The sequence below is a fragment of the Zingiber officinale genome, chromosome 5A, assembly GCF_018446385.1.
Source record: "Zingiber officinale cultivar Zhangliang chromosome 5A, Zo_v1.1, whole genome shotgun sequence".
NCBI lineage: Eukaryota > Viridiplantae > Streptophyta > Magnoliopsida > Zingiberales > Zingiberaceae > Zingiber > Zingiber officinale.
Genome location: NC_055994.1, coordinates 82545247 through 82563683, shown reverse-complemented (window position 1 = coordinate 82563683; position 18437 = coordinate 82545247). Strand labels below are relative to the sequence as shown.

The 18437-nt window shown below is 38.6% G+C and overlaps 2 protein-coding genes across 2 annotated transcripts; one reads left to right on the top strand and one right to left on the bottom strand.

Annotated features, from left to right (window-relative positions):
• Positions 1-12110: 12110 nt before the first annotated feature.
• LOC121980755 (putative casein kinase II subunit beta-4) lies at positions 12111-15201 on the bottom strand. Its single transcript, XM_042532950.1, has 6 exons — positions 15063-15201; positions 14718-14955; positions 13963-14181; positions 12943-13052; positions 12691-12856; positions 12111-12546 (listed from the first exon to the last, which is right to left on the bottom strand). The coding sequence occupies exons 2-6, from the start codon at positions 14926-14928 to the stop codon at positions 12416-12418; spliced, it is 837 nt and encodes a 278-aa protein (XP_042388884.1). The 5' UTR covers positions 14929-14955; positions 15063-15201; the 3' UTR covers positions 12111-12415.
• A 1164-nt stretch (positions 15202-16365) lies between these two features.
• LOC121980756 (cyclin-P4-1-like) lies at positions 16366-18222 on the top strand. The gene is made up of 2 exons (XM_042532951.1): positions 16366-16780; positions 17825-18222. The coding sequence occupies exons 1-2, from the start codon at positions 16425-16427 to the stop codon at positions 18090-18092; spliced, it is 624 nt and encodes a 207-aa protein (XP_042388885.1). The 5' UTR covers positions 16366-16424; the 3' UTR covers positions 18093-18222.
• The last annotated feature ends 215 nt before the right edge of the window (positions 18223-18437 follow it).

Below are 18437 nucleotides of genomic sequence, written 5' to 3'. Positions count from 1 at the left end.
TTGAGTAATAATTCTAACGAGTGGTCATAGGGTATATGTCTCTTCGCAAGGAGCGATGAATCCTTTGTGGTCTATCCAAATATCTTCGGGCATTTTAACTTATACCCAATCATCCCGGGTCCACACCTCAATGAGGTGCTTGCTTAACATATCAAAATATAAGTCTCCATGACCAAGATGACTTGTATACCTCAAGTCGAAGGAAACTTGCACTCGAGCTACAGTAAGAGCTTCATAGACATATCCATATATATAGATAATCATATGAAGTCTTACAACGGGTCACTCTAATGAACTAGTTATTATAATTAACATCCACGTTTAAGTCTCGACATCCCAATGTCCTCAGCCAGTGAGAAAATAGCTACTTGGCAAACCAAGGAGTATAACCCGTACTAGTCTTACAGAATTGATGATGTCAGAATACATCAATTCAACGACTAGAGAAATTCTAATACGTTCATAATTACACATGTAGAGATAATCACTAGTTGTGATCCAATCATAATTTCTCTAATACTATGAATTGTATTATGTACATCCAGTAAATGAGTCTAAGACAATCAAACATATAATATGCACTCAAATAATGAATCTATATTTAGTAAAATTATAAGACAATTGTCTTATGACATTCCTCAAAATCTAACACTAGTGGCCTTCTGGGTATGGCAATTTGCGAGCTCCCCCAATAAAATGGTCGTCATACGGGCTCGAGCATCGGCCCAAACTTGTGCTAGCAGCCCTTGAATCCTGATTTGATGTTTAGGGGAGTGGGGCTCGGCATCGTCTGGGTGGCGCCACTCATCAGTTGGCAAGTAGATGATGGCCATTACGTGTGTTGGAACTGTTAGGACCTTGACGTCCGCTAGAGGGGGGGTGAATAGCGTCTCACCCAAAACTTTACTTCCTATAATGTTAGTGCACAGCGGAATACAAAAACAAACTAACAAATACGAAAGTTAACCTAAAACAAGAAAGAAGAAGACAACAAACCAAACACAAATCCTAACACAAGGTGTTTACGTGGTTGGGAGATAACTTGCTCCTACTCCACGGCGTGTCCGTAAGGTGGACGATCCCTCAATCCGTCGGTGGATTAGTCCCCGGCAAACTCCGGCTAGCTCAACCTCCTTGTGGGTGGAGAAACCTCACCACAACTCCAACCAAGATCACTTGGACACAAGAGATCCTTGAGCACTTTGGTGACTACTAATTAGGCTTTAACCAAGTCTAATTTCGTCACCTTGGCCGGCCATCCCAAGCTCCTTCTTATAGAGCTTGGAACAAATCAGTAAGCTGATTTGCCCGTTACCAGCTGGTGTCAGCCCAACGGCTCTCTCAACGGCTATCTACAGTGCACCAGTCGATGCTACAGTGCTGCTACAGTAACGCTACAGTAAACCCTAATTCTAGGATTTTACCTCGAGTACATTCACTCAACACTCGTTCTCGCCCGACCAACCTAGACCTAGCCTTCTAGCCTCCTCCATCAGCCTTGCGTCCCTCGGATGCCTCCCCATCCTTCACGTCTTGCCTTCTGGAGCTTCCATCGACCTTGTCATTGTTGTCGGGTCTTCCTTTGCCAAGAGATCGCGCCTCTGGGACTTCATCCATTGCCAAGTCACACTTGGACTTACGTTGCCAAGACTACATGCTTGGACTTACACCGCCAAGACTCATCCTTGGACTTTCCTCCTTTGCCAAGATCACACTTGGACTTACGTTGCCAAGACTACATGCTTGGACTTACACCGCCAAGACTCACCCTTGGACTTTCCTTGTTGTACCTGTATCCTGCACACTCACAATGCATATCAAATACAACAATAAACCTAACTTAAACCTTTGCCCAAACATCAAAACTTAGGGCACCTAGATTGCTCCAACAATCTCCCCCTTTTTGATGTTTGGCAACCTGTTTAAGTTAGGGAAACATAAATGCAATACATATGCAAATAAATATGCAAATCAACTCATGCATAAATAATGGAACCTAAATCTCTAGGCTCCCCCTTCACCTAAGCTTCCCCTTGAGCTAGGATTTCCTACAAAGGTAAACTTCTCTCCCTTTGCCTAAACACTCGCTCCCCCTTCACCTAAGCTCTCCCTCGAGTTAGGATTTCTTGCAAAGGTGTATAGGTTTCCCACTTAAACCTAGACTTCTCCCCCTTTGCCATATATCAAAAAGAGCTCCAACAATATCTAAATTGACCCTAAACTCATGTATTTATCCCCCATGGATCTCATACATTTAAACGAGTTGACACGGTCAAGAACAACGTTGAAAAACATTTTTAGGCTGGTATCAGGCGACTGAACTAGGTACCAGTCGACTGCCCCCTTCGACAAAACCTTACAGAAGCATTCTGTGGTCGAAATCTACTGTTACCAGTCGACTGGTATCATCACCAGTCGACTGGTATCGAAAAAATGAGCTTACAGAGATATTCTGTGCTCAAAAACACTGTTACCAGTCGACTGGTATCTGCACCAGTCGACTGGCACCCTATTTCTGTAAAAATCAGCCTTTTCAGGCCAACTTCAGAAATGCACCAGAAATTCCCTAGACCTCCAAAAATCCCCAAATTTTGTGGAGAGGTCTATTGTATCATTGTCTACTTGGGAAAAATATATATATAAATATATTTATCACAGATCCCAAGATTGACACAAAATTCAAAACTAGCTAAATAGTTCAATTGAACATTGACATAAAGTCCTAGTTTTGGCTTCCTCTTGATGTATCTGCCCATACTAAATCACAATACTTCCCTAGCATGGGTTTATATGACATCTATACATAAAAAACTAATTTTTATGCAATATGACCCCTAATGTCATATTTTCATGCATGAAACACATCCCAATTGTGCCAACCCACTAGGTTAGAGACTTAAGTCTGTCTCCTAACCACTTGGCACATTTGATAACCCATATATCATGGGTCCCAAAAGCTCTTCCTATCCTTAGGAATCTTAACCTTAGTCACCTCCCTTGGTGACTCATCCACTATGGCTAGGCCACTTCGATGCACCTCGGGTGACACTTGGACTACTAAACTCACATTCTTAACCTTAGACACCTTGTCTTTGATTAATTTCTTCTTGTCCTTAATCTTGGACACCTCATCCTTGCTATAATTATATGCTACCCTAGCATATTCCTTCTTATTGACCTTGGATGACTCTCCCTTGTCCTTGGTAACACCTCTCCTACCAATGTCATGTGCTACCTTAACACTTGACCTCCTTTTGGTCTTGGAAAAGATTTTTATGTTTTCAAATAGTAACTCCCTCTAAAAATATGGTCAAACTTCTATTATTGCACCAACAATGACTTGGGGTTCTTAAATAATTAGGAAAACCAAAACTCGAAGTTTTGAGGTTCAAAGTTCAATAATGAAACGAAACTTCAACCGAAACTTCACTCTAGTTTTTCTTAACCAATTCATACTTGTTTTCATCATGAAAACTCATGTAGACATTATTTAGGGTATACTTTATCAGGGAAAAATAGTTTTCTATGAAAATACTTTCTATTTTCAAAGATTGACACAAATTTGAAAACTCTTGAAAACTTCAATGTTTTCTCCTAATTTGTGTCTAACTTTTCAATGATGATTACTATCAAAAGATAGTCTTCACAAAGGTTTTTCAAAAGTATTTTGAAATCATTTTCAAAACCAATATCCAACCACGTTCTTTGGGCTCAATGCACATGACTTGTACATTAGCTTTCCCAATGATTGGAAGACACATAACTATGTGTTTTGATGAACCTAAAACTCAACAAGATGCACTAGATCAACATCTTGAGTTTTGTTCACCATCTTAACATCTCACTTGTATCTAACGTGTATTAAAACAAATACAAGTCACCTTATAGTTCTTTGTGAGATGTATATTTGGTCTTGCCCTAAACTAAGGGATCATGCATCTCTATCTAGGCATTGTAAAAATCATGATCATCCATCTAGGATGTCACTTGATATGATCCCTCTTGTTGGAACACTTCCATACATAATAAATGCCTTTTGTCCTTAATCACAAGGAAATTGGCATACTGTATGATGATTAATGACATACATCAAAATAAGTAATTTTCAAAAGCAAAGCATGTTATAGCTACATGATGTATGTATGACATGACATGGTATTTTTGTATTTTTCATAATAAAATGTGAATGCTAAATATGATGTCATGACATATGATGGGCAAACAATCATGGCAAGTTAGCATAAATAAAATTTACCTAGATTACCTATCTAAGTATTCTTAACCCTAGCTAACTCAAAATTTAACCCTAGATTGCCTAATTTTATCAAGAAAATGTCAAACCCCAACTTGACATTTCTTTAATTTCTTTCTAAATTTGTGCCATTTTAAGTTAAACAAATTCCTCAAAGTATGACACATTTTACTCTTTTCAAGAGTAAATGAAATCAAATTAAAACTTAGATTCGCCTTTGACCTTCTAAGAAAATGTCAAAACTCCAACTTGGCATTTCTTATCCTTTTCTAAATGTGTCAATTTAAATTAAGTTCAAAACCTCAAAGTTTGACACATTTTACTCTTCCAAAGAGTAAACATCTTACATTAGGACCTAGATTTTCCTTTAATTACCCTAAGAAGATACCAAACCCCCAATTTGGTATTTCTTATGTTTTTCCACATTGTGCCAATTTAATTCAAACATAATTCCTTAAGATTTGGCACATGTTACTCTTTCCAAGAGTGACAATTTGGATTAAGGTTTGCATTTCCCTTAATTCCATAAGAAAATGTCGAATTCCAAATTTGGCATTACTTTTGCTTCTCTCTAGTGTGTCAATTTAAATTATATTTAACTCCTCAAATTTTGACACATATATTACTCTTTCAAAGAGTAACCCAATAACCTTTTCTTTTCAAAGGTTAACAATAACCTTGAAAATGCTCTCAAGTGTCAACTTTACAAAGGTTGGGTTAACTACCTTTCCAATTGGAGTTGACACTCTCTAACCTATCTAGGGTGTAGAGAATATGCTCCTAGGAACCCAAAACCTATTGGTGCTCCTTGGATGCTCTAGGTACTCACTAGGGATGACTTCCATAGATACCTTCCTAAGGATCTTTCTAGGCTTCTTAGAAACCTTGGTCACTTCCACTAGGTCACTTCTAGAGCTAACTCCCCTTGTAACCTTATTTGTGACTTTGTTTAGCCTTTTTGGAGCCTTAGTCACCTTTACTAAGTCAACTCTAGGGATGACCTCCTTTGTGACCTTCTTTGTGACATTATTAGACTTCTTAGAAGTCTTAGTCACATTGGTCTTTGCAAAAGTACTCTTAGGGACAACTTCCCTTGTACTTTTAGCTTGACCACTAAACCTAGGGTTGGTCCCATAACTATATGGAACCCTATGAAAGGAAGTCACATCCTTCTTGGCTTTAGGTTTGTATCCCAAACCTATATAGCCATTGGATGGCTCTTGTCTAGTTTTTCCTAGGTTATGCTCATTTTGTCCCCTAAGAATATTTTCCATTCTTGCTAGGGTTCTTTCTAAATTATCAAGTCTTGACCTCAAGACTTGGTTTTCCGTCATTGAATCCATAGACTTGGATTTTTCTTGACCCCTATGAGTATTTCTATATCTAGGCATATATCTATAATCCTTAGAGTTATTGCCTAAATTATTATTTACCTTCCTAGCCTTAGGTGTGATAAATCTAGCATGAGGAGGGATATATTTATCCTTAGATTTATCATGCATTCTATTTTCATGATAAATAGCATTATAACGATTTAAATTTGAACTAGCATTCAAGTTAGGGTTTACCTCCCTTACCCTTGAAGCTCTCTTCTTCTCCCACTTCTTCAAGTGCACCAATTTCTTGAACTCTCTTCTCCTTGGGCACTTTGTGTGGTAGTGACCCCACTCACCACATGTAAAGCACCTAATGTGCTTCTTCTCCTCCTTCTTCTTCTTCCTACAACTCACATTAGTTTCTAAATTAACTTTAGTGAGTTTAGGGTTTACCTCCTTTACCTTCTTGAGTGAAGGACACCTACTCTTGTAGTGCCCCATCTTACCACACTCAAAGCATTTGATGTGGTCCTTTGTGCTCTTCTTGGTAGTTGAGGTGGAGGGTTGAGCTTCCAAGATCTCCTCTTCCTTGGATTGCTCTTCTTCCTCTTCACTTGAAGATGTCGATGATTCCACTTCTTCCTCCCTTGAAGATGTGGATGATACCTCCTCATCTTCCTTCTCCTCCTCGGATGTTGACCTTATGTTAACATCGGATTGGTCATTCTCTTCTTGGACCAATGAACCCTTCTCCTTGGACTCCTCTACTCCTTGGAATTATGACGGGTTTTCATGATAGGCAATGATCTTTTTCCAAAGATCACATGCACTTGTGCATTCACCTACACTCACAATGATATTAGAAGGTAGTAAATTATGCAAAATTCTCGTTACCTCCTTGTCCGCTTCCGATTGCTCTCGTTGCTCTTCGGTCCAATGCCGAGGTCGGAGGTGTTTACCCTTCTTGTCCGTAGGAGCTTCAAATGGGTCACTCAAGACAACCCATTGATTCCAATCCATTTGGAACCATGTCTCCAACCGCTTCCTCCAATAATTGAAGTCTTCTTTGTCATACGGAGGTGGAATTCGGATATCCCATCCGAACGGTCCTTCGGACTCCATCTTCTTCTTCCTCTAGCTTCTTGCTCTCTTGGCGGTTAGTCCGTAGAAGAGCGACCTCGCTCTGATACCACTTGTTAGGACCTTGACGTCCGCTAGAGGGGGGGTGAATAGCGTCTCACCCAAAACTTTACTTCCTATAATGTTAGTGCACAGCGGAATACAAAAACAAACTAACAAATACGAAAGTTAACCTAAAACAAGAAAGAAGAAGACAACAAACCAAACACAAACCCTAACACAAGGTGTTTACGTGGTTGGGAGATAACTTGCTCCTACTCCACGGCGTGTCCGTAAGGTGGACGATCCCTCAATCCGTCGGTGGATTAGTCCCCGGTAAACTCCGGCTAGCTCAACCTCCTTGTGGGTGGAGAAACCTCACCACAACTCCAACCAAGATCACTTGGACACAAGAGATCCTTGAGCACTTTGGTGACTACTAATTAGGCTTTAACCAAGTCTAATTTCGTCACCTTGGCCGGCCATCCCAAGCTCCTTCTTATAGAGCTTGGAACAAATCAGTAAGCTGATTTGCCCGTTACCAGTCGACTGGTCCTTGCACCAGTCGACTGGTGTCAGCCCAACGGCTATCTACAGTGCACCAGTCGACTGCTACAGTACTGCTACAGTAAACCCTAATTCTAGGATTTTACCTCGAGTACATTCACTCAACACTCGTTCTCGCCCGACCAACCTAGACCTAGCCTTCTAGCCTCCTCCATCAGCCTTGCGTCCCTCGGATGCCTCCCCATCCTTCACGTCTTGCCTTCTGGAGCTTCCATCGACCTTGTCATTGTTGTCGGGTCTTCCTTTGCCAAGAGATCGCGCCTCCGGGACTTCATCCATTGCCAAGTCACACTTGAACTTACGTTGCCAAGACTACATGCTTGGACTTACACCGCCAAGACTCATCCTTGGACTTTCCTCCTTTGCCAAGATCACACTTGGACTTACGTTGCCAAGACTACATGCTTGGACTTACACCGCCAAGACTTACCCTTGGACTTTCCTTGTTGTACCTGTATCCTGCACACTCACAATGCATATCAAATACAACAATAAACCTAACTTAAACCTTTGCCCAAACATCAAAACTTAGGGCACCTAGATTGCTCCAACAGGAACCCCGTAGAAGTTTTGATGTGATCAACCAGGTTAAGTTAAGTCCTATTGTGTTCGATCCTTATGTCTAAGTGTACAGGAGCTTAGTAACACAAGAAGTTGAGCGGAAGACCTAGTTAGCGAGAAGGATGGCACGGGAAGGGAGCCGACGAGCTCGGTGCATTCGAGGAACGAGGTGCTGCTGAAGAGTACACCGGTGAACGAGAAGAACATGCACGACGTTCTGAGGGACGAGAAGCTGGAGCGGAAGCCTGCTAGAGAAGAAGGTCGAAAAATGAATTCGGGTGAGCCCTATCTCGGATGGCTGCCATCACCCAGGCGATCAGAGAAGCAGAAGAGCAAAAAGAAGGCTAGAAATATTGTTGGAGGCACCTTCAAAGGGAGTTGAAGGCACCTCCAAGGCACCTTCGCGCGCCTCCACACCTTCACTGTGGAAGGCGCCTTTCATGGCTGAAAGGCACCTTCGATGAACAGTACAAAGGTTCCTTCCAGCCTTATGGAAGGCACCTTCGACCAGGCTGATATTGTCATTGCCAAAGGATAAAACTTTATCCTTTGGGGCCTTGCTGGAGTCGCTTTCCAGCCTATTGGAGGTGCCTTCCTGCCTTGGATAAAGTTTCCCAAGGGCTATAAAAAGACCTCTAGACTTAGGAAATACTAATCAACTCTAGTTTTAATTTCCTAGCAACTTTCTAAGCTTTCAACGAGTGTAAGAGGCTTCTCCACCTTCAACGAAGGAGATTTTCTTTTAGTGCTTTCATTGGTCTTGGATTAATAACCACCTAGGTTGTAACCAAGTAAATCTTGTGTCTCATCTTTTAAGTTGTTATTTTCATTTATTATTATAGTTACTTTTAATTAGAGTTGAAAGAACGGGAAAGGTGTTTGTTTTATTTTGATAGGTGATTCTCTCCCTCTTGCCGACCCCGCTGTGCCAACAAGTGGTATCAGAGCCCAACATCCTCAGAATGACTAATTGCCGACTGAAGCACCAAAACAATGGTTGGACCAACAATCTACCGTCCAAAATTAGAGGAACAAATTACGTCTTGGAAGAAATGCATGGAGGTATTTTTTTAAAACTAATTTTGATTTATTGTTAATATTAAAATATAGATTTGTAGCACCGGAAGACAAAGAGGAATATCAGTGGACTAAAAAGGAGCAAACAGATTTTGTGGCAAATGGACGAGCCGAATTCCATCTACTGAGTGTGCTATCTCCGTAAGAAGTCAACAGAATCGGCGCCTATGAATCAGTAAAGGAACTTTAGGAGATGTTCCTGGAACTACACGAAGGTACGTCCGAAGCCAAACTCGTAAAACAGGATCTACTTCGAAACCAAATCAGCAATCTCCGAATGGAAGAAGGCAAATCGGTTGCTCAACTATATAAAAGAATCAAGGAGATAATCACTAGCCTAACAAACCTCAGAGAAACGATAACCAATCAGGGCACGCTAAGGTATACTTTAAATGCGTTCCCCAGAACACCGGAATGGACATCTATAGTAGACTCCTACTATATCTCCAAAGATCTTGAGGTGAGTACTTTAGAAAATCTTTTCTCCACTTTTGAATTACATGAATCTCGATGTGTAGGACAAAGAAAAAGACCGAGTCAGAACATTTCCCTAAAGGCAAGAACGGACGATCCAGACTTTAAAGAGTCAATTGATGGAGATGAAGCAACTCTAATGGTACGAAAATTTAGTAAATACATTAAATCTAATAAATTTAATAAGTCATAGGCAAAGAAACACTTTCGGAGTAAAAGAAAGGTCCAATGTTACAACTACCAAGGGGAAGGGCATATCAAAGATGAATGCCCTAAACTAAAGAAGAAAGACAAAGACAAAGGCAACAAACCAAATCACAAGAACTTGAAGGCCATATGAGATGAATCATCATCCTCTGAGTCTGAGATCGAGACCTTCTCCGGACTAGCCCTACTGGCCGATCATCAAAAAGAAGATAAAAGCAGCTTAGAAATGAGTATCAATGAAAGGGAAGAATCATCAGAAGAAAACTACAATGAAGGGGGAGCATCAGAACATGAGGTAAGTGAGGTACGTGGACTATCTCCCAAGCAGCCATTTAATTTCATTAAGATTCTTTCCAAGGATTTGGTAAAATTTAAAAAAAAAAAAAAAAGATAACATTGATTTAAAAAGACAATTAGATAGTTTAAAACTAGAAAATGATAAATTAAAAATGTAAATCGAAACTTTGGAAAAAGACCATGCATGTTTGAAATTAAGTAACTGTCAAAAATTAAAAATTAAAAATTATGGTAGGCTAAACTGGTATTTATGATTTCATAAGGGTCAAATTAGAAAGATCCCTAGAAGTTATATACCTCAAAAATTTCTGATTAATCCAGTAGATAGGAACCTATATTGGGTTCCAAAGTCATGCTTAAACTAAATTTTTTTTAACATGGTCAAAATTTTAGAAAGGAAATTCAATATTAATTGCTTTAAAAGGCTTTGTCTAAGAAAGTGGTTATTATTCCAATATCCAAGAAGGTCTAATGCCTCGCCACAGCTTGAAAGTCAATTATTGAATTTAATGTTTAATTGACTAACTGTTAAACTATTTACTATCATAGTCATTTAACAAGTTTTAAAATTTTTTAAGGATTAGTCATATTTTTAGAATTGACAAAATATTTTGTTTAAAATTCTTTCTTGTCAAATACAAAGTATGACTTTATGGAATGTTTTTAAGTACCCCTAAAATTAATTTTCTAACTTCTTATATTATTTTTCTATTTTTTTTATGTGATCAAAGGGGGAGGAATAGATACAAGTTTTGGGGGAGATTTTTTTTTTAATTTTGTGAATTTTGAATTTTGCAACATTATACTTAATGTTCCTAAAATATTATTATTGCAATTTCTTTACAATACTTTTATTGGATTGTTTTTACCTTAACTTATACTTAGATTGATGCACATCAAAAAGGGGAGATTGTTGAAAACTCGTGGTAGTTTTGATGTGATCAACCAGGTTAAGTTAGGTCCTGTTGTGTTTGATCCTTGTGTTTAAGTGTGCAGGAGCTTATGAACACAAGAAGTCTAGTGAGAAGGATGGCATGGGAAGGGAACCAACGGGTTCGGTGCATCCGAGGGACGATGTGCTGCGGAAGAGTACACTGATGGACGAGAAGGACGTGAGCGACGTTCTGAGGGACGAGAAGCTAGAGCGGAAGCCTACTCGAGGAGAATGACGGAAAATGAGTTCGGGTGAGCCCTTTCCCGGATGGCCGCGATCACCCAGGCGATCGGAGCAGTAGAAGAGCAAAAAGAAGGCTGGAAATACTGCTGGAGGTGCCTTCAAAGGGAGTTAAATGTGCATCCAAGGCGCCTCCGCACCTTCACTGTGAAAGGCGCCTTCGACCAGGCTGATATTACCGTTGCAAAAGGATAAAACTTTATCCTTTGGTGCCTCGTTGAAGGCGCCTTCCAACCTATTGGAGGCACCTTCCAACCTCGGATAAGGTACTGTGGCAGAGACATTTTACTGACATGACTATTCACGGAAGGTTTGGGACAATGCACCCGCTTTAATAAGCATGCGCGCACGCTACAGGAACCCTATATAAAAGGGGGTCTAGGCATCGACGGAGGTATAATTTTCTCATGATCTCTACAGTTGCGCTACAGTTTCCCTTGTTTCTTGCTTCGCCGGAGACTGACTTGAGCGTTGGAAGACCATCACCGGGATTCCTTCCCTGACTCGGCACTGACGTTGCTTGTGTTGCAAGCAAGAGCAAAATCCCTCGGAGGTCAACAGGAGCACCACGTCTCCAACATCCACCTCCCTGATTTTCAGACAGGATCAACTATCAAATTAAAATATGAAATTTAATTTAATATTCCCAATTCACGTTATCAAATTAAAATCTAAAGGTATAAATATCTCAAAAAAAAAATTGAAATATATTAATTTTGATTTAAAATTTTCTAAGTCTATTAAACAATTTATGATAAAATTGACTCATTATTCTCTGATCTTCAGAGAATATGAATATATATATATATATATATACACGCTACTTAATTTGGATATTATGAAATAAGAAATCTGAAACTTACATGCACCATTCAATAAAATACCGTAAAAACAATTACGAAGGTTAAGGTCAGCCTCTTAATGTGCGTGCTTCGGATTCGTAGGGAAGGACAAATTGACAGTGGACTTGTGGGGATAGAAGCAGGTGCTCTTGGGTGGTCACCTTCCACCAGGCCTCCATGATGGCCGGGCGAGCTGCCAAAAGTTCAATTAAGCACCCTCTTAATGACCAAACAAAAAACACCCTCTAGATTTTTAACATAAATCTCCAAAATTACACTAGGGGATGGCCAGTGTTCATAGAGCCAAGATACTGCTTTACAATATAATGGCTAAACCTCGCAAGTTAAATCATAAGGAAAAAAAACCAATCACAGGATAATACAGTTCAATAGTTTTAGTGAGATCTCAGCATGATGCCTACATGAGACAACCCTAGAATTTAGCTGATATTTTTTCAGTCATTAAGAATGGTCTATGCTTGCTTCATTCTGAAATCCCTCCCTGTGTTCGGCGATAGCTTTACTTCTGTCATGGTTTGTGAAGTTTAAAGCCAAACACCCTCGGAACATACCGCTGTGATGGCTTCTGCGGCTTGAGGTGCCCATATGTCATCAGAAACAGGTGAGGGAATGTTGTCCCGAAGTAAGCTCCATCGATATCTAAACAAGGTCAGTGAACACAGATACATAGACCAAATTGAAGGTGCTGTGGCAGGATAAATACTTGTTTCTCAAATACTAAACTACATGTAGAAGTCGTTGCAATAACTAGTGGAATAAGTAATTAGTTGGTAAAAAGGATACTGCCTTGGTACTTTGATCTTGGATAGTATATATCTTCGCATTTGGGACAATAAATCTTCACAGTGCTTGATCGAGGAATATCTGATTGCCCGACCGGAAGACAAGGTTGGCCACAACAGTAAACTCGAGGACATCTTCCAAAATCATAGTTCTTGTATTTCTCTAGCTATACAAATTGATAAATTGTTACCAAACGATATCATGACCAATCAATTATGAAATTAAAAATTACTAAGACAATTAAGGTCTTACCATAGCAGCCATCCCTTTACTAGTTAGTATATATCGAACATGTATCAAACCATAAAGCATCTCTGCTGCCGATTCAACTAACTCATTTTGTTCTTCAGTGAAAGTGTCTCCTGTTTATATTGAAATCCAGGAAGAGATTATTGGCAAAGACCCAATCTGTGTGGGTTTACAGAGAGCTGTAGAATATTACTTTGCAATACAATTTACTAAGTAATTGTTGAATGGTTCTGGTTACATATCCCGTACACAGATTTTTTTTTTTTGGATAGGATTGTAGAATCATAGGAAATGAATAGCAAAGTATGATAATACTGTTATAGGAAGAATAAAAAATTGAAGTGATGTGATATTAGTTTTAGGGTGTAATTCTCTTATTGCAAGTACACACATTAATATGCTATCCGATGCTATGTGCAGAGATGTTATGGATACCAAATATAACAGTTGTTTGACATGGCATTTGAGAAACTGAAACTGTATAGAATGCTTTATTTCAGTAGTCATGGCAAAAAGTTAGCAAACATTTATTCACTAAGTGTGAGCATAGCTACTCTGAAAACAGCAATAACTCTCTCAGCTTTCAGAAATTTCAAAGAGTAATTATATTCCTTGAGCTTGTTTACACTGTTGATGACCTAGTTTGCTTCATACACTCTGTCCGTAGCGTATACAAACCATGTCATGCAAACTTGCTTGACCCAAAAAAAAAACATGCACAACAAATACAAATAAACAAATAAAGCAGGAGAATATTTAAAACACTCATACAGGGAAACATTATCATCAGAGCAACGCAACTCAATCATAAAAAAGAACAGCATTTTAATTCACCTAGAAAAGGAAATTTTTTCCCTTCTTTTTGATAAAGGATCTAGAGAGGTTATGAAGGGCTAGTAAAGAACATAAAATACGGTTAAGATCATAAAGCTAGGAAACGTTAACAATGTATTGACTAATTGGTGATTCAGATAGCCAAATAGTAGTCAGCCACAAAATTCTATAAACACCTTAGTCACTTACCGTGGGAAGACTCTACATCCAAGATCAGATCAAGAGCATAATCATAATAAGGAACTTGACTGCTTAGTCCACACAGGTTGAAATCATCTTGAATGTATTCATCATCAACTTCACAGAAAAACTCATTCCCTCTTAGATTGCAGAACCATGAAATCCAAGAGGTGTCTTCCCCATCAGAACCACTGACGTCAGACTCTTCACTATCTGTTTCTGACTCTTCTGTGTAATCAGTTATTGAACCAAGGTTATACAAATGGCAAACAACAAAACACAAAGAATAACAATCACTACAAGCAGCAAAATAAACAAAATCCACAAGATTCAATCGACACTAATTATAACATATGAAACAAACTTTTGTATGATGCTTTGCTATCATAATTTCTGAAAATATACCATAACAATTTCAGGGGTAAACCGTATCTCAGCTTCTCCAGAAGGTATATTTGATGCAAGTTATATATTAATATTTTTTCTGAATCTAGCATTCATTGCTTTCCTTCTTTTTTTGTTCTTTCTGAAAAAAAAAAGGACGTCTTTATATGTTCAAATGTTTTGGAGCTGCTAGGTCTATTTGAATTGCATATTCAGTGTAAAAAAATGCAAGAGCCTAACCAAATTAGCAAAGAAACGAAGAAAATGAAAAGATAAGAAATTTCTACAAATAAGAGATTTTTTCGAAAATTCACTTTCATAGAGAAACATATAACAGCAAATGATCCCGAAAAAGTGGTAATAAAAGAGGAAAACTTTACCATCCGAAGCCTTGTTCTTGGACAAGGAACGGTGCTCCGGCTGCTTCATAGAGGCTGAAGGGGGCACGGTGAGCCTATCCTTGTCCTTCCCAATCAAACCCCTGGAGGTTGACGGCGAGGCCTTCTCCAGGTGCTTGTCGAGCACATCGTTGATCCGCTTCCGATCTAACGGTCCGTTCTCCAACTTCGACCCGTTCCCAGCCCTATACATATCTCGCCCCCTCCGATCCTCCCAACCCTAATCCGAAACCACAGCTCAAAACCAGTTAATCGTAGCATTCCGACGATGAAAGCAAGCAGAAACCCTAAAACATGAAGAAATCGCCAACGCAGGTGACATGGTACCCTCGATTTGCAGAAGAAGAGGAGTGGATTCGAGACAGGAGATGCGTATTTGGGGAAGCACCGCTACGCCCTGCGCCTCCGGAAGAGAACCGAAAGGGACGAAGGATGTGGAAGCGGGGGCATATATGTAATTGGAGGTCAGCTTTAATATCCGTGTTGAGTTCCATCCTGGACGGTTCGTTACGGTCCGGCCGACGATTCATTTTACGCCTTTACCTTTGAAAATAAAAAAGAAAAAAAATAACAATTAGTTGACATTTAATTTTTTTAAATAAAATATTAAAAATTAGGGATTTTTTTAAAAAAACCTTTATTTTTAAAGTCATACTCTTATTCTAATATTATTATATTAGATTTGATATTAACTTTATTTTAAATTATTATAATATTAAAAAAAATTGACTTAAAATATTTATGCGCAAAAATAAAAAAGTGTCCTATTTTTTTTTTAATCGTAAAGATATTATACGTGCTTTATCTCAGTGTATTGTTCCTATTATTTTTATTATCATTTTCTATCTAAATTTCTCATTTTGCTGAAATAGTTCGACATATTATAATAAATATGAAATTATAATTATTATAATATGAATATTAAATGAACAAATTGAATCTATAATTACAATAATTATAAAATCATAATTATTATAATTAGATTAAATATGTAATTGTAATAATTATAAAATTATAGTTATTACAACTGATTTGAATATAAGATTGTAGCAAACTATAGTTGTAATAGCTATAAAATTATAGCTACTGCAACTGATTTAAATATGTAGGTATAGCAACTTATCATTTTATACCTAGTACAATATAAATAATTTTAATAAATTAAATTTATGTTATAATAATTATAAAATATAATTAATAAAAAATATATAATAACTATGAAATCATAATTATTATAATACCTCCGACTAAATTAAAATTTAAATAGCAGATTAAAGTAGAAAATAATAATCGAAGATAAAAAGATAGAAGTACCTGACTGAAAACGGAAAAGGGCATCTAATAAAAAAATAAAAATTGATGATTAAAAAAAATAAGTCACTATTTTAACTTTTGCCCAATATTTAGAACAATTTTATCCAGAGGTTTTTTTATTCAAATGTGAATTTGACCTAGGGATTTTAAAACTAAAATTACTATAAATATCTTTAGATAGAACATGGAATAGATTTTTTTTTTTGAAAAATGAAGCTAAAAAAACAGAAAAGGAAAAACATAACTTTTTCTATTTTTTCCCTATTTGAAACTTTTGGACGAAAATATCAAAATTAAGAGGTTGATAAATAGATATTTTTGGGGGCTTCTTCTTTCTCTCGAAGGCGCAGAGAAGAGAAGCTGCGCTGCCAATCGATGGAGGAAGAGGAGGTGGAGGAGGACTCCCAGGCGGTCCCCAGCATGGTCTTGGTCCTCTCTTCCCTCCTCGAGCGGGTGGTGGAGCGCAATGATGCGGCCGTCGCCGTCGGCCTCCGCCCCCTGCCGGATCGGACGGCAGCCTTCCACAGCGTGCGGAAGCCGGACATCTCGGCGCGCTGCTACCTGGAGCGCATCTTCCGGTACGCCAACTGCAGCCCCTCCTGCTACGCCGTTGCCTACATCTACCTCCTCCGCTTCCTCCACCGCCACCCTGCAGTCGCCCTCCACTCCTTAAACCTCCACCGCTTCCTCATCGCCGCCGTCCTCGCAGCTGTTAAGTTCACCGAAGATATGTAAGGCGCCCTTAATTCTATTGCTTACGAAATTTCTTATTAGCTACTTGCTATCGAGCTATGTTTCCCGGAATCAGCAAAAAGTTATGAGGTTGAATCGAACGCAATCAAGCTGCTCTTCTTGTAGAGGAGGCAAATCCTTCTCATTTTGATATTTCTCATGTGAGATTATAAATTCACAATTACAAACTTGATTCTTTCCTTGAAGATCTAAGATTTACATGGCAGCAAAGAGCTGATGAACCCTATCTCGAATGTTCCTTGCTTGGTTCTCGTTGATATTCGTGATTCTTCTCTTAGTTTGTAGTTCCATATTTCAATTTGAGGCCTTTGAGAATTGGGGAGTAGCTGGCGCCAACTTATATTTTAGGAAATTATTGATTTTTTTGTTTCCTTTTCTTTTCCATAGAGAGAAAGATATAAACCTAGCATTCTTTTAAGGAAAGAAATAAAGAGTTGTGTTAAACAGATTCATTCAACCATGTGTTGAGATTCTTTTGGCCAACCTTCTTGCCAACCAAGAACATGGTGGAGATGCCATAAGTTGGTGAAAGATTAGGCTGATCTTGAGTTGTTCCTCCTAAATTCTGTTCCTCTTTATCAATTTACCATCAAAATCATTTACTTTGTTAGATTTTGGAATTCCTGAGCACAAGATTTGAGAGCCTAAGAAGCTCGAGTTTAATAGTTGATGGAATTTTGAGAAATAAGACAAAGTTACAATCTGTTTGTACAATAAAAAAGAGCAAGTGCTCGAGAAGTAGGTTTGATGTTTCTGTTTACCTGCAAATGCATCACAATTGGTCATTTCCATGTCAACATCTTTAAATTAAGTCCACCTGATGATCATGTTCTTGAAAGATCTTCTGCGATTATTGTTAGAATGTTACATCTGCAAACTAATGATCATAACGTGGAAGTCAAACTGCACACCTTTTATCAATAGAGTGAATTCGGCACACAACTCATTGATTGTGTGTTGTATCTATCTTGTCCATTGACGAAAAACACTTAATACTATTTTGCCAATTGTTTGCGTTTCAGACACTACAACAATGCTTACTTTGCCAAGCTTGGTGGAATCAGCTTGATCGAGATGAACTACTTGGAAGTCGATTTCTTGTTTGGCCTAGGCTTTGAATTGAATGTGACCCCTGCTACCTTCAGCTCCTACTGCTCAATTCTCCAGAGAGAATTTTACCTTGAATCACCTCCTCTCTCGAAGCTGCACTGCTACATCACAGAGGAAGAATCCAACTGCTGCCAGCAGAAGCATTCAGCAAGTTCTCAGCAGGTTTTTTTGGGCATATAGATTACACTAAATAGATCGGCTGTTAGATGACGAACATACAGTCCTCGAGTCTTAGTCTATCAAATACGAAGCAAGTTAGATCGACTTGTGTATTTCGCTTTTCCTTAGCTATATATTGAGTTTTGCATAATGATTTAATAATGTGATTAGAATGAAGGTTTCGTTTTACAACGACAAGCGTCACTACAAAAAAAAACAGGTTTACCGATGGAATTATCCGTCGGTCTTCCGTCGGTATAATAGGTTACCGACGGAAATGTAGTTGACGGTAACCGATTTGTCGAAAAGGCCATTACCGACGGAAGTTCCTATTTCCATCGGTAATAAAATACCGACGGAACATAA